Source organism: Pristiophorus japonicus, chromosome 15 (assembly GCF_044704955.1).
Source record: "Pristiophorus japonicus isolate sPriJap1 chromosome 15, sPriJap1.hap1, whole genome shotgun sequence".
Taxonomy (NCBI): domain Eukaryota; kingdom Metazoa; phylum Chordata; class Chondrichthyes; family Pristiophoridae; genus Pristiophorus; species Pristiophorus japonicus.
In genome coordinates, this window is record NC_091991.1 from 141,593,794 (window position 1) to 141,610,201 (window position 16,408).

Here is a 16,408-nt window from a genome sequence, read left to right on the forward strand (position 1 = left end):
GTCCATATTACTTTGAAGTGGTCATAAGGTAATGATTTGCACAGCTTGAAATACTGAGTGTAGCAAAATTTATTATTTTGCAGACAAAAAACCCTGCAATAAACTTGTCTTTAACAGTTTCATTGCAAAGTTGAAAGTCCAAGTGACGGTTTCTTTCCCCAGTAAAAAAATACCTCGTAAAATGCACACTTATTTTGAAAGCACAATACTATGCAGAATAAGACTTTACAGCTGGTTGCTTGGTTGCATAATGAATATGTTTGGCCATTGTAATCCTATGAGCAGGTTCTCCAACCCAGGGAACACCGGAATCAGTGAAGAAAAACTGCTTTTGCATCTAGGTGGAGGAAATAATTGGGGAGAACATCATATGTGACACACTTGATAAATTACATACTTCAAAATTTGGGGTTCACTGATTTTGAACAGTGTCATTCTGCTACAGGATCGGAGACATAGTTAAAGCATGTTCTCAAATAGGATCCGATTATTGTCCTAATGAGAAAGCAAATAATTTTAAACTGCGACCACTGCTGCGACCACTATGATTAATCAAGTTTACACCTAGTGCCATGGAATAAAAGTTCCAGCTCCCGTCAATAACACGAGGCTATACTGCAGATATTAATGGAGTTTAACAAAAGAAGATACTGACTTAAAAGCTGGGAAGAGAATTGAGAGAAATTTTCATTTAACACCATCTAAACGAAACTAATTTGCTATGGTCATTTCATGGGGTTGCTGTAGACAGCTTCCTTTATGTTTGACATACTGTGCATGTGCTACATTCCTAAAAACAATTGAAAATATATTGTATATTACATTTGCTTCTCAGTTCAATGCTCAGCATGCAATCTAGCCAAGGTGGAAAATTAAAAAGACAAAAAACCCCAACCATGGTAGAATCTGGGCATGAATTCCAAACTTAAGCTCACTGCAAGTATATTGGCAAGGTTTATATTAGGGATAGTTTATAGATTAGTGACACAGAGAAAATTACTTTACTGGGTGTGATGGAGGAACGAGAGAAAGACAGCACAGTGAAAGAAGGGCTGCCTAATTTTTTGAGTACTTTGAGGCAAGTTTTTAAGCATTTTAAACTGCAATTACCAGAGAAAAACAGAGAGAGGATAAAAGTTTTTATATTACAATTGTACAATCAATTTTATTTGTAAATAAAGCGTTTTTTCATTTTTAAGTAGCAAGTCATTGAGTACTAGAGGACATAATTTAAAAATACTTGAGATGTTTTGAAGCAAACATCTTGATTAGTGCTAAAATCGTATCTCAAAACACAAAATGTATGCCAGCTTGTTATAATGTGCCTGCTGCCAGAGCCTTGCAATCATTCACTAATGCCATTAATATGTATTTTATATCATACGGTGCTGTACTCACCTTTATATACATTAAGGGTGATTGTCCGGACAGCAATTCTGACCATGCTCTCTGGGTGGTTGAAAAATTTAATGGCCTCCGTGTACAGGGCAAAATCGTTAGTGTGCTGGAATTATGGAAGACAGTAAGACTTGAGCTAGTAAGCAAACTAGGCATTAGTTACAAGAATTAAATATTTCTGTAATATTCTTTTCAACTGCTAAGAATGTGGGCATATTTGTACAGCATGATGGAGCTCGAACACTGCTCCACTTGCACTAGTTTTGTACCTGTGAATCCTAAACTCACCTGGGATATTCTCCAAAGGTGTTAATTGCAGGTCAAGCAAAGTAAAACAACAGAGCCAAACAGCAAAAGCAAATCTCACACCTCCTAACAATAGATTACAGTGCAGTATTAATACAACTCTGGAAATGGATCATTGAAGGTGCACAGCATTGAGACACCACATTTGTGGGGAAAAAAATAAGTTGTTAAACTCAGATCTACAAACTAAGATAAGTTTTGACTAAAATAAGCAAGTCTCAATGAGGAAATATCTTCAGAATGGTGGTTAAGGTTAACGAGAAGCTCTAAAGACACTTTTCCAATAAATTATCACACTAACATATTCTTTAGATCAACATTATAAATAACTCAAGTGAGAGAGAGAGAGAGAGAGAGAGAGAGAGAGAGAGAGAGATTTTGCAGTGTAGCCATCTGTCACTCTTGGAGAAATTCAACATGAAACACTGCAGGGGAATGCCATGATTTTTTGTTTCCAGTTGGGCAAGATGATATCACCCTTGTGAACTGCCTGTGTTCTTCAACTTTACAACTACTTTGCAGAGTATTTTGATGCAAATAAAATCAACATTGTCAACAGATTATTTTATACAAAAATGTCAGAAGGAAAAGTAAAGAAACGGAGAAGTTTCCAGTTCTAAAATTATGGGATTTGACATTTATTCAGGAATAAAACATAGAATATTTTCACTTCTTTTAAAATAGTTGAATGTCTCCTTTAAGGTTAAATTTCAGTGGAAAGCTATGTTGTACTGTTGCAGCTGAAGTTTTTAAATCTACACTGGCACATTCCACCCAGGATGCTTCATAAGAAGGAAGTTTGAATGGATGTTTCCTCATGTGATAGAGCAAGCTTGAATTCCCCACACCATAACTGTTGACATTTGAACAGGTAACTAAAGGACCATGTTGACAAGCTAACTATTGAAATCTCCCATTTTTAAAACAGGGTTATTATTTAACAAACTGAGTTAATCATCTCCAAATATTATGCTTACAAATTAACTGCGAAGTGTACATACTGTAATTTGATTATAATTCATTGAGGGATTGTACTTGCGATCCAGTTGTTTTGACAGCTGCACAAGTGGCAGCACTTTGACGTGATTACTGTCATCAATTACAAATGTAATGTACATTGTATCTGAAAGTTTGTGGCCAAAAGTGTAACATTACCCCACCGCTATTACAGAAAGACTTTTAAAATGGCTTATGTTCCCAATCCTTTAGCGATTCACTTTTTAATTATTAAAAAATCCCTTCAATTCACTTAAGATTTTTTTTTAAAAAGCTCAAATGATCAATTGTCATAAGTGCCATACTTCTAGGGGGAGGCTCTAAAGTATTTTTTTAATAAAATAAGATAAAAAGAATTGTAGTTTATGATATTACAGATACTGGATGCTTTTGGAATGTGCTGTGCAGGTGCAATGTTGGGTATAAACTTGGAAGTCAGAGTGATTAACACTAAAAACCAAGAATGGCTTCCATAGAGCAAGAAAACGTCTTAAAGCAGAAAGATGGTGATGGATGGGCCATCTGTGCTGAATTCAGAAGATGACAGAATAGGTTCCAGATAGAAAAAGATCCAGTGGGACATCACAGCTGAGATGGCAAGGCCTGAACAGAAGTCTAACTACTGACCCCTGCTGGCGAGGGCATGTGTATGAAGTTTGGACGAGGGTTTGTCCATCAAGTCAACAAGTCTCAGTTCAGAAGTGAGAAATAACTGCTTGGTGAGGTATTGAGAGCTACAGACATTGTGGAACCATAATCCAGCACGAATCACTGCTTTCATCAGAGGCAGGGAGCAAGGGAAGAAAACTGATGGTTGGAAAGAAAGCAGAGACCACTGTCTCAGGTGCTTTTATTTAAAACATGTATAAATTCCCACACAACATTGAGTCAATAGACTCCATATTGTTCTTGCTGCATTTTATCAGAATGCGTATCTCAGTTATAATGGCACAGGACCTAGGCTTCCGGCTTTTATAGGTTATATGCAGACAGTAAATACAATGTCCATCTTATTACAACATTCAAATGCTACAGGACAGTACACTGGTGTATCACTTTATGACACCACAGAACACAGAACTGGGTGTGAATCTGTCTCAAGATAAATGGGTCAATGAGGTAAGGATGAGCACAAGAGGTTGGGTACCAAACAGAGGTTAAATGTTTCCGAAAAGGAAAGGGGGCAGGGAGGTAGAAATAAAATAAAATTTCAAGGAATAACCCTTGCTATTCTTAAGAATTTTCTACTCTAATAAAACATCACTGTTAGGGTTTGAGAATTAGGGTAGTTGGGGTGGGTGGGGGGAGGAGGGGGGGTGGGGGGGTGGAAGGAAGCGGGTGCTGCAAAGTCAAAAACAAATCTTGAAAAATCTTCGGTTAAAGAACTATGTTGTAAAATGAATTTCACCTTCATACACAACAAAAACTTACATGACGATCATTCAGCACTGATTGGCAACATGCATATTTGAAAACTAACAGCAATGATAGTACATTTGAAATGACTTTCGGTGGTTACAATTTCCTTTTAACTGTGTTGGGGTGACCTCTGCTGGACAGGATAATTTACCTCCTACCAAACAAATCAGCCTAACATCATAAATACATAGACCATCATTTAATCATCCCTTGTACTGAGAATAGGAATAGAATATTTTTATTAAATAATGACAGATTTATACTGTCTATATATTTTCCATATTAGCATTTCTATTCATGAAAATTGATTGGCATGTTAGTAGCTATATAACATGATGGCAACAGTTTGAAACAAAATAATGTATTTTGGTTTTGAGCAGGGATGAGAGTAGGTAGCTCTCGACAATCCCAATACCTTGTGGGCAACAGGGCAGCAGTACACAGCCTCCCACCCACAATTTCTAACACAAGTTCCTGATCTTAGCCATAGCATTAGGGAATAACCAAGCAGAGCTCGTCACTTCGCCGCAGGTAAGGAAAAAGGGAAAATACTTCTTTAGTTAAGAGCATGGGTCATCTCCAACCATGGTTCTACTGGCTGGATAAACAGAAGCATTGGCAGATACCTTGAAGTGGTGTGCCAATCCAATTGGTCGAGGGAGGGAGATGTGTGTGAAAGATAAAAAGGATAAAGATTTGTTTTTAAACTTCATAATCATTACCTTTCAAAAGCTAACTGAAATGGCTGGAATCTCATGTTTCAGGAATTACATGAAAGCCAACATTTTATAAAGTTATATAATTGATAATTATCTTTACACTTCTTCAAAATATGACCCTTTTCACCATATCTTTATTAAGTGGGAGTATAATATGTGGGTCTTGCTTATTTAACATCACTTGACAATGGTGTTACAACTGAAGTAAAGTTTAAACATTAGTCCTGTGTATGAAAAAAAATCTTGCGATAAATTCAGTCATTAGGAAGATTTGGAAAATAGCATGTAATTAAACCTCAATACAAAATCAAAATACTGCAGATGCTGGAAATCTGAAATAAACACAGAAATTGTTGGAATTACTCCCCGTTTCTCCATCTCCATCGCATTTGTTCCGATGATGCCACCTTCCTTATAATTGCTTTTGATGTGTCTTCCTGTTTCCTCAATTGAGGATTCCCCTTGACCGTGTCCGTTCCATTTCCCGCACTTTTGCTCTCACCCCATTCAACTCCCTCTCAGAACCACAACAGGGTTCTCCTTATCCTCACCTTTCACCCCACCAGCCTCCATCTTCAACGGATCATCCTCCATCATGATCCCACCACGAATCACATCTTCCCCTCCCCTCCCCCTTCAGCATTCCGAAGGGACCGCTCCCTCCTCGACACCCTGGTCCACTCCTCAAATCATCAACACCTCCACCCCTTTCCTTCCAACAGCACCTTTCCGTGCAAACACCTGCCCTTTTACCTTCTCCCTTCCCACTGTCCAGGGCCCCAAACACTCCTTCCAGGTTTACTTGTACTTCTTCCAATTTAGTATACTGCATTCACTGCTCACAATGCGGTCTCCTCTATATTAGGGAGACCAAATGCAATCGGGTGACTGCTTTACAGAACACCACTGTTCAGTCCATAAGCGTGATCCCGAGCAGTCTGTGCTCCATTCCCACTCTGATCTCTTGGTCCTCTGCCTCTTACACAGTTCCAATGAAGTTCAACGCAAGCTCGAGGAACAGCCCCTCATCTTTTGACTAGGCACTTTACAGCCTTCTGGGCTCAACTTCGAATTCAACAATTTCAGAACATAACCTCTGCCCCTATTTTTTCACATGGCAGCTGATGATGATTCTGCCATTCCCATTTACACCTCTTCTAGACTTATCTGTGGTTTTTTTTTTAAAACTTGTCCCAATACCATCTCCTTTTGCTTTGAATGATCATACCTTTTGTCATTTAATCTCTCCTGCCCTTCACCCTATCACAGTCCTTCCTTCTTTTTCTTTCCTCCCCTCCCCCTTTCCCTGCCTCTGCACTTGCTTAAATTCTGTTACATCTCTAACTTTTTCCACTTCTGACAAAAGGTCATCGACCTGAAGCGTCAACTCTGTTTCGCTCTCCACAGATGCCACCTGATCGGAGTATTTCCTGTTTTTAAATTTATTAGACGTTAAGTTAAAAACACTATTATAAAAGAATTAATATTCTAGGTAAAACAGACCCTTCTGGGTGCAATGCTAAATAAGGACACCCCCAAGGGACAAAGTTTTATGGTGATTTATAATATATATCCAGCATGCAATGTATAGGTCCAATACTAAAAATCATGGTTAGAAGTAAAATGTACATTTGTTTGAAGTCACTTTCAATTTCCATTGTATGCTTAGAAAGGCTGAAATCAGAGTTAAAAATTCAATGCTGGCGCCTACCTCATTGTAGAAAAAGTGCACCGTATGATTGTTGAGTTTAAGGGAAAGAGTTTTCAAGAAGGATATATAATACGCCATGATTTCCTCATCAGAAAAGTCAAACTTGTGCACAATGATAGAGTTTACATGGTTATTAGACAGCAGGTAATCTGTAAGAGAATGAAAAAATTAGATTTATAAGTCAATGGAAGCTGAGGACATGAATATCTGCACAAGCAATTAGAATGCCTTGTAGCAGCAGACCAAAAAGCATTTTATACTTAAGACGGAAAGAAAAAAACTAGTCGGCAGGCTCACTATATCATTTTCATTAGTAAGACATGAATAAAAACAAATGATTGCATTAAAATCTGACATCCATCACACCTTTGAGTTTTTCCTCTTAATGCAGAGATGGGGCTGAGGATTTATTAAAAAGTCAGTAAAATGGGAACACAACTGGAAAACAAATTTGCGCAGCAGCCTTTTTTTGCTCAATTTTTTTTTAAATAAAAGGTTGCTTAAGTGTTGTTTCCTCCCACTCCCACAAAAGAAGTTACTTTGCATTAAATAAATTTTGGTAATAAGGTCACAAATTTCAATACCATATAGAAAAGGGCAGGGAAAACAGGATTGTAGGTTATCAAAATAAAGCAGGGAAAACACATTACTGCTCTGAAATAACAAATGTCAGGACGTGCTCATGTCAAACTAGACAACACAGCAGATTGACCATGCCATTGAAAATGAACGTGTACTCAGCACACAACTACCTACATGCGCCATCCTTTTTTTTTTAATCTAAATGTTACAGGCATACAAAAATTAATTTTCCAAAAGCAATTTTAAAATAAAGCAAGGACACCACTGCACAACTAAGTACATTTCTAAATATGCCTCCCTTTCTCTGATCTAAACACTCCATTCTCAGCTAAGAAGCTGCTGCTCTCTACCAATACCATCATGTATAAACCTGGCAGAAAGTATGTCACAGCACATTAGTGCAACTCTGCCCAGATTTTCCCTTCCTGTCGAATATTGCCAGACTCCAGCCAATTCTTCCACAGGATAGCATGGAGTACAGATCTCTCCTCAGTTTGGGATCTACTCCATTTCATGAAGAGAATAGCCAATAAAAGCCGTTCAGATTATATCAGCCAAGTGAGATCCATCGCACAGTCTGTACAGTTGTGAATGGAACGAGTCTGTAAGACATACCAGATACGCCAGAGGGAAAAAATTAAAACAGGCAACCCATGACTGTCACCTTCAGAGTCCAATCACTCCAATCCTTACTGTTCACTTCATAAAATAGAAAGGATACAGGCTTTCACAGAATTGCCTTGTAACAATCATTTCCACGTTCAAATAATCATAATCTATCACATGCTAAATTCAGTAAGTGGGGCGCATGTTTTTGAAAACTGATACAGGAGTAACGAGTAGTTCAAGGATGTAAGTGTTAGAGATGCTACACTGTGTGACATACAGTAACTGCAATTTTATAGTGATATTGTATTATCCTCAGATTGCACAATATGGCCATACAGGTCGCACAAATGGTTGAAAATGCTTTCTGAACATTTTTCAGATGCCAATTTTTCCCCTCAGTAACAAAAATTTCCAAATATTCAAAATAAGGATTTAAACAAATTAAATATTGAAAAATGAACATATTTCATAACAACATAATTACATTTATCTATCAAATGGTCTTTTGTATCTTTTAATGCCTTCATTAAAGTTTTTATTTGAAGCCTGGGCTGTGGATATTTTTTGCCCAGAGCTGTGACTGAGCTGAATTTGGATTGTGCAGTCTGAGCAAATGCACGGCACCCAATTTCCCAGAATGCATCAATACCAGTCAGCTGTACTGATGGGATATTTTTCTTTACCTCCTACGACATATGTAGTCACTTTTTTGTATTCTATAAAGTGTATTAAGCCAAGGGCAAGGAAACGAGAGGAGGGGGGGGGGGGGGGGGGAAGAGAAGCGAGGGCACGCCGCGCACACACACAGCGCCGCGCGCACACACACACACAGCGCCACAAGCATTCAACAGGAAGACATCATAGATGGGCAAGAGGGTGACCATATTCTCTGACTTACTATAGGCAGCACCATGCGAGTACAAGTAGTGATTAATAAAGAATCAAAATCACATGCAAGGAGCAGACTCACTTATTGGGAGTGGTCCCTTAAAGAATTAAATTAGTGATCATATAAAAGCAGTTAGTAAGATTGATAAATGGAACAAAATGAATTCTCCTACTCTTCTAACCTTTTTAATGCTGTAAGGAAAAACTGCCTCATTAACAACATATTTTACACATATCCAGTGTATTCAATCTCTGGTCCACATCAGAGAGGAAAAGTTAAAAGAAGAGGGCAAGTACAAATATGATTTTTTTGAATTAGAAAAGAGTATATACTTACACAATGAGGTTTCATGGCTAATATTTTCAAATAGGATATTGATAGTCTGAAGTAACTGTACACACACATAGCGTCCGGATTTCTGGCGCAAGATATTTAAGAAGAAAACAAACATGTTTTTCTCCAAGAAAAAGCTGCAACAAAATGTTTTTTCATTAGTATTTAATTACAATCAAATGTTTCATTCAGTGGCAAGTCTTGCACACCAGTCTACTGTCGACTACTCCAAGATCACCCTGGAGAGCAGAGACAAGTCCCAGCTTCTGTTCTCCACAACCAAAGATCCCCTTAAACCCCTCTCCCCTGCCACGTCTCCCCCCCACCCTTCACCTGACCGCCAACAATGTGGCAAACCCATCAACTCCTCGCACAAAGACAGACGATCCATTCAGCTGCCTCTGCTGCTTCAATCCAATCCCCATACTCCCCCCTCTCACAGACTTCTCTCTGCACTGGACATGAACCCATGCCTCTTTCTAGTTTTCCTCCCATCTCCCCTCATGCTTCATTCTCTTTCAAAAGCAGTCATCAAGCCCACTCCTCAAAAATGCCTCCCTGATGTTGGGGAGGGCATCTAACATGAAATTAGGGGCGCGTGCAATAAAGGTGCAGCAGTTATAATGGGTGACTTTAATATGCACATAGATTGGGTTAACCAAACTGGAAGCAATACAGTGGAGCAGGATTTCCTGGAGTGCATAAGGGATGGTTTTTTAGACCAATATGTCGAGGAACCAACTAGGGGGGAGGCCATCTTAGACTGGGTGTTGTGTAAGGAGAGAGGATTAATTAGCAATCTCGTTGTGCGAGGCCCCTTGGGGAAGAGTGACCATAATATGGTGGAATTCTGCATTAGGATGGAGAATGAAACAGTTAATTCAGAGACCATGGTCCAGAACTTAAAGAAGGTTAACTTTGAAGGTATGAGGAGTGAATTGGCTAGTATCATTCGCCAATCTATCCTAAAGGGGTTGACTGTGGATGGGCAATGGCAAACATTTAGAGACCGCATGAATGAACTACAACAATTGTACATTCCTGTCTGGCATAAAAATAAAAAAGGGAAGGTGGCTCAACCGTGGCTATCAAGCGAAATCAGGGATAGCATTAAAGCCAAGGAAGTGGCATACAAATTGGCCAGAAATAGCAGCGAACCCGGGGACTGGGAGAAATTTAGAACTCAGCAGAGGAGGACAAAGGGTTTGATTAGGGCAGGGAAAATGGAGTAAGAGAAGAAAGCTTGCAGGGAACATTAAGAAGGATTGAAAAAGTTTCTATAGATATGTAAAGAGAAAAAGGTTAGTAAAGACAAACGTAGGTCCCCTGCAGTCAGAATCAGGGGAAGTCATAACGGGGAACAAAGAAATGGCGGACCAATTGAACAAGTACTTTGGTTCGGTATTCACTGAGGAGGACACAAACAACCTTCCGGATATAAAAGGGTTCGGAGGGTCTAGTAAGGAGGAGGAACTGAGGGAAATCCTTATTAGTCGGGAAATTGTGTTGGGAAATTGATGGGATTGAAGGCCGATAAATCCCCAGGGCCTGATGGACTGCATCCCAGAGTACTTAAGGAGGTGGCCTTGGAAATAGTGGATGCATTGACAGTCATTTTCCAACATTCCATTGACTCTGGATCAGTTCCTATGGAGTGGAGGGTAGCCAATGTAACCCCACTTTTTAAAAAAGGAGGGAGAGAGAAAACAGGGAATTATAGACCGGTCAGCCTGACATCGGTAGTGGGTAAAATGATGGAATCAATTATTAAGGATGTCATAGCAGCGCATTTGGAAAGAGGTAATATGATAGGTCCAAGTCAGCATGGATTTGTGAAAGGGAAATCATGCTTGACAAATCTTCTGGAATTTTTTGAGGATGTTTCCAGTAGAGTGGACAAGGGAGAACCAGTTGATGTGGTATATTTGGACTTTCAGAAGGCTTTCGACAAGGTCCCACACAAGAGATTAATGTGCAAAGTTAAAGCACATGGGATTGGGGGTAGTGTGCTGACATGGATTGAGAACTGGTTGTCAGACAGGAAGCAAAGAGTAGGAGTAAATGGGGACTTTTCAGAATGGCAGGCAGTGACTAGTGGGGTGCCGCAAGGTTCTGTGCTGGGGCCCCAGCTGTTTACACTGTACATTAATGATTTAGATGAGGGGATTAAATGTAGTATCTCCAAATTTGCGGATGACACTAAGTTGGGTGACAGTGTGAGCTGCGAGGAGGATGCTATGAGGCTGCAGAGCGACTTTGATAGGTTAGGTGAGTGGGCAAATGCATGGCAGATGAAGTATAATGTGGATAAATGTGAGGTTATCCACTTTGGTGGTAAAAACAGAGAGACAGACTATTATCTGAATGGTGACAGATTAGGAAAAGGGGAGGTGCAGCGAGACCTGGGTGTCATGGTACATCAGTCATTGAAGGTTGGCATGCAGGTACAGCAGGCGGTTAAGAAAGCAAATGGCATGTTGGCCTTCATAGCGAGGGGATTTGAGTACAGGGGCAGGGAGGTGTTGCTACAATTGTACAGGGCCGTGGTGAGGCCACACCTGGGGTATTGTGTACAGTTTTGGTCTCCTAACCTGAGGAAGGACATTCTTGCTATTGAGGGAGTGCAGCGAAGGTTCACCAGACTGATTCCCGGGATGGCGGGACTGACCTATCAAGAAAGACTGGATCAACTGAGCTTGTATTCACTGGAGTTCAGAAGAATGAGAGGGGACCTCATAGAAACATTTAAAATTCTGACGGGGTTAGACAGGTTAGATGCAGGAAGAATGTTCCCAATGTTGGGGAAGTCCAGAACCAGGGGACACAGTCTAAGGATAAGGGGGAAGCCATTTAGGACCGAGACGAGGAGGAATTTCTTCACCCAGAGAGTGGTGAACCTGTGGAATTCTCTACCACAGAAAGTTGTTGAGGCCAATTCACTAAATATATTCAAAAAGGAGTTAGATGGAGTCCTTACTACTAGGGGAATCAAGGGGTATGGTGAGAAAGCAGGAATGGGGTACTGAAGTTGCATGTTCAGCCATGAACTCATTGAATGGCGGTGCAGGCTAGAAGGGCCGAATGGCCTACTCCTGCACCTATTTTCTAAGTTTCTATGTTTCTAAAGCCCTCTGTCCTTGCATTCTACCATCCCATCTCCAACCTCCCTTATTCCCTCCCAAGTCTTTGAACATAGTCACTTCCCAAATCCATTGCTATCTTTCCCGCAATTCCATGTTTGAATCTTCCTAATCCGGCACAGCATGGAGACAGTTCTAACCAAAGTCATAAATGATATCCTGTATAACTGTGACTGTGGTGCACTATCCCTCCTCATCCTCTCTGCAGCTTTTGACACAATCGACCACACAATCCTCCTCCAATGCCCGTGCTCCAATGTCCAGCTCGATTTAATTGCATAGCTTGGTTCCACTCTTATCTATCCAATCGTACCCAGAACATCTCCAGCAATGGCTCATCTTCCCACCCTGCACCATTACATCAGGACTTCCCCAACGATCTATTGTGGTCCTCTCCTCTTACTGATTGATATGCTGACGCTTGGTGACATCATCCGAAGACATGAAGGCCAGTTTCTATATGTACACTACCACCACCCAGCTCTACCTCTCCACCAACTCTCTTGACCCCTCCTCAGCCTCTCTATTTTCAGACTGCTTGTCCAACATCCAATCTTAGATGAAGTGCAATTACATCCAACTAAATATTGGGAAGACTGAAGCCATTGTCTTTGATCCTGTCACAAACAGCTTACCCTAGGTACCGATTCCATCTCCCCACTGTTTCTGGCTGAACTAGACTGTTCACGACTGAACTAGACTGTTCACAACCTCTGCGTCCTACTCATTCCAGAGCTGAGCTACTGACCTATAGCCTCTCCATCACAAAGACTGGCTACTTCCACTTCTGTAACACTGTCTGCTTCCACCCTTGGCACACCTGCTGCTGAAAGCCTCATCCATGTCTTGGGTCACCTCCAGATGCAACTCACCAGTCTCCCCATCCTTCATAAAGTTCAAATCATCCAAAACTCTTGTTATCTCACACGAAGTCTCACCACCTACAATGGTTCTCTCAGCACTTCAATTTTTTTTTGTATTTTTTAAAAGCTTATTTATATCCCTTCCTAGCTCTGTAACCTCCTCCAGTTCGACAACAACTCCTCTCCAACTCTGGCTTTTTGTGCATCACCCCCTTCCTCAATTGACAGCAGTGCCTTCAACCGCGAAGGACCCACTCTCTGGATTTCCCACATGAAACTCCACTGCCTCTCTACCTCCATCCCTTCGACTCCCTAATAATAGTGTTTCAGATTCGATCATCCGCAGTATTTTGGTTTTGTAATAATCGCCTTCTTTGGCTTGGCGTCTATTTAATTCTGATTATGTTTCTGTGAAGCAACTAAGGTCATTTCTCTACATTAAAGGCACTATATAAAGGCAAACTGCTGATGTTGATGAAGAAAGAATAGGAACTGCTGTAGGCCACTGCAGTTCTGTTAAGCTGGTCAGTATGTTGTTATACTGCAAGCATTTTTTCCGTAATGAAAAAAATACTGGAATCCCAATATCAGTAACTGTGTTACTGTTATCAGGATGGATTGTTATCTGTGTTAAAGCTGCAATGTCTGTGTGTCTCTGATAACCTAATGTCCTTATGTCTATTTCAGTTGTGTAGAAGGAGTAGGTGTGTGTGAACAGACAGTTTGTGCATGCAGAATGAGATGGGAACGATATCTCTATTCAATAAGCAGTTGGCTTTATAGTTCTGGATAAAGCACGACTAGTGGGGTATAAATGTAGCCACTGACTGTTGGAACTCGAGAAGATAGCATGCCAAAGCCATTGTACTTTAGTTCCCAGAACTGAGGTAACTATATACCCTTTCTGTACTTCATCATGCTGTTCAATAAAATTATTACATTGTTGTTGTGGGCTTGATTATCTGGTGTCACAAACCACAAGACTCAACAATACAATATTCCAAGGCTATAATTCACAACAACAACTTGTATTTATATAGCATCTTTAATGTAGTAAAACATCCTAAGGCATCACAGGAGTGTTACAAAACAAAATTTGACACCGAGCCACGTATGAGTTATTAAGACAGATAATCAAAAGCTTTGTCAAAGATGTAGGTTCTAATGAGTGTCTTAAAAAGGAGGAAAATGGGGGAAAGAGAGGTTTAGGAAGGGAATTTTAGGACCTAGAACCTTGGCAGCTGAAGGCACGGCCAACAATAGTTGAGCGATTAAAATTGGGGATGCTCAAGAGTCCAGAATTAGAGGAGCGCAGATATATCAGAGGGTTGTAGGGCTGGAGGATATTACAGAGACAGGGAGGGGCGAGGCCATGGAAAGATTTGAAAACAAGGATGAGAATTGTAAAATCGAGGTGTTGCTTAACCGGGAGCCAAGTTTAGAGGTGATGAATGAATGGGACTTGGTACAAGTTAGGACATGGGCAGCAGAGTTTTGGATGACCTCAAGTTTACGGAGGGTAGAACGTGGGAGGCCAGCCAGGGTATAACACAGGGTAATAGTACAGCACAGTATTGTGCCAACATGAAATGGCAGGTCACAGGTTTATGCCATTAAGGGAGTCAAAGAGAAAATCAATAATAGGGCTGTGCATTTGAAGACTACAATACAGCATTAAAGCCAAGTGAATAAGTTGCCTTCCTGGCCACTTGTCAGGGAATCATGCCTGAAATGCAGAAAAAATACATACAGATTTCCAAATCTATTTCTATTTAAGCAATAATTTGCTAGTGAATTCTTAGACTGAAACCACATAAAATATATCTGCCTATGGAGAAAATGGATTAATGCAGAATTCTACCCAGATGAAAAACCCTGAATATGAGTCATGACTTACTCGAAAACAGAGCTATCATTTTGATCTCCCCAGATAAGGATTTCTGTAATAGAACGAATTGTCTCCACCAGCAGGTTGCGATTGCTATCCGTCACAGTTGTGTTCTTTGTTAAGACATGGTACATGTACCTATGGAAACATTAACATTCAATTATGAATTCACAGCACAAAATCAAGTCCAAAATGGCAAAAGATCAGATCATATCCATGTACTAGGGATCACATTGATACCCCTGTGGAAGAACACATTTACAATAGATTTGAAGTTTTGAAAATATACAAGTTCTACCAGCCTTTTCAAGCTACAATTTACATAGGACAATTGCAGCTTGAAAAGGCTGATAAAAAAAATATATAAAATATACAAGTTCCAAGTACATGGCTCTCACTCTTCACTCGGCCAACAAAAGACAAAGAAAAAGACTTACTTTTATGTAGCATCTTTCACAACTTGCGCACAGCAAACTCCCAGAAACAGCAATGTGATAATGACCAGATCATCTGTTTTTGTTATGTTGATTGAGGGATAAATATTGGCCAGGACACTGGGGATAACTCCCCTGCTCTTCTTCAAAATAGTGGCATGGGATCTTTTACGTCCACCAGAGAGGGCAGATGGGGCTTCGGTTTAACGTCTCATCTGAAAGACGGCACCTCCGACAGTGCAGCACACCTTCAGCACTGCACTGGAGTGTCAGCCTAGTAAAGACCAGGTAATTTTCCCACGAGAGGTGGGAGAGAAAATGAGCAACCGAGTCTTCAAATTGCACATTCAGCAGTTCTGTGTTGAGGCAGCAATCAATTTGTAGTTCATGACATGTGTGCTGAAATCCTAATGAGCAACCATGTCTCAACACTATAAACTCTTCAAAGAAACTAAAAGCTGATTGCAAAGGAATGGAAGATCCCAATTACTGGATAATAAGTATTTCCATTCAAGTTGCTATATTTTCACCTACAGATGTATATTTCTCCAGCACCACTAGGTGGAAACCAACCAGTTCACTGTGTGATACATTTACTTTCTCAAGCAGAAGCAACATGGCTTGAACATCTTAATTTGGATCACTCCCACAGAAAACATCAGTAAACAAACACAGAATGATTACTTTCCCAAGTGTGCTATTCTTCAGTGGGGTTGGGAAGAAAGGACAGCTAGCATTATGGTGTACAGGCAACTCTTGATTATCTGCACATGGATGCAATGGGAAACCGTTGTAACGGCATTTAAAATTCCGTGTGCGCGCGCACTGCTGCAGCCGCTGCCTCTGCCTCTCCATGTCCATCGCTGACGTCGGAGTCCTTTCTGCCCAGATAGGCATCGAGCCGGTGCGTTTGGAGTCCTTTCGGCCTGGGAAGGCAGCGCGCTACGGAACCCCGGAGCTAGACAATCTCCTCCTCGAGGCCATCTGCATGCATGCTGGTAATGTCCATACTTAACTTGTTACTGTTTGTAGCTGATTGCACAGTATTTATTCATTGAAGTTTTAACTTTATAAAAAGTCAACTCGCTCTAAAGGAGAAATCGTTTACCTGGCATAGCCCA

The 16,408-nt window shown here is 40.5% G+C and overlaps 1 protein-coding gene across 1 annotated transcript in view; it reads right to left on the reverse strand.

Annotated features, from left to right (window-relative positions):
• The window catches only part of clec16a (C-type lectin domain containing 16A), a 287,365-nt gene that overhangs the window by 261,204 nt on the left and 9,753 nt on the right, over positions 1 to 16,408 (reverse strand). The window contains exons 2-5 of the mRNA XM_070901025.1: positions 14,863 to 14,991; positions 8,966 to 9,099; positions 6,550 to 6,698; positions 1,399 to 1,504 (exon numbers count right to left, since the gene is read on the reverse strand). Coding sequence (XP_070757126.1) covers positions 1,399 to 1,504; positions 6,550 to 6,698; positions 8,966 to 9,099; positions 14,863 to 14,991 — 518 coding nt within the window. The remainder of the gene's footprint in view (positions 1 to 1,398; positions 1,505 to 6,549; positions 6,699 to 8,965; positions 9,100 to 14,862; positions 14,992 to 16,408) is intronic.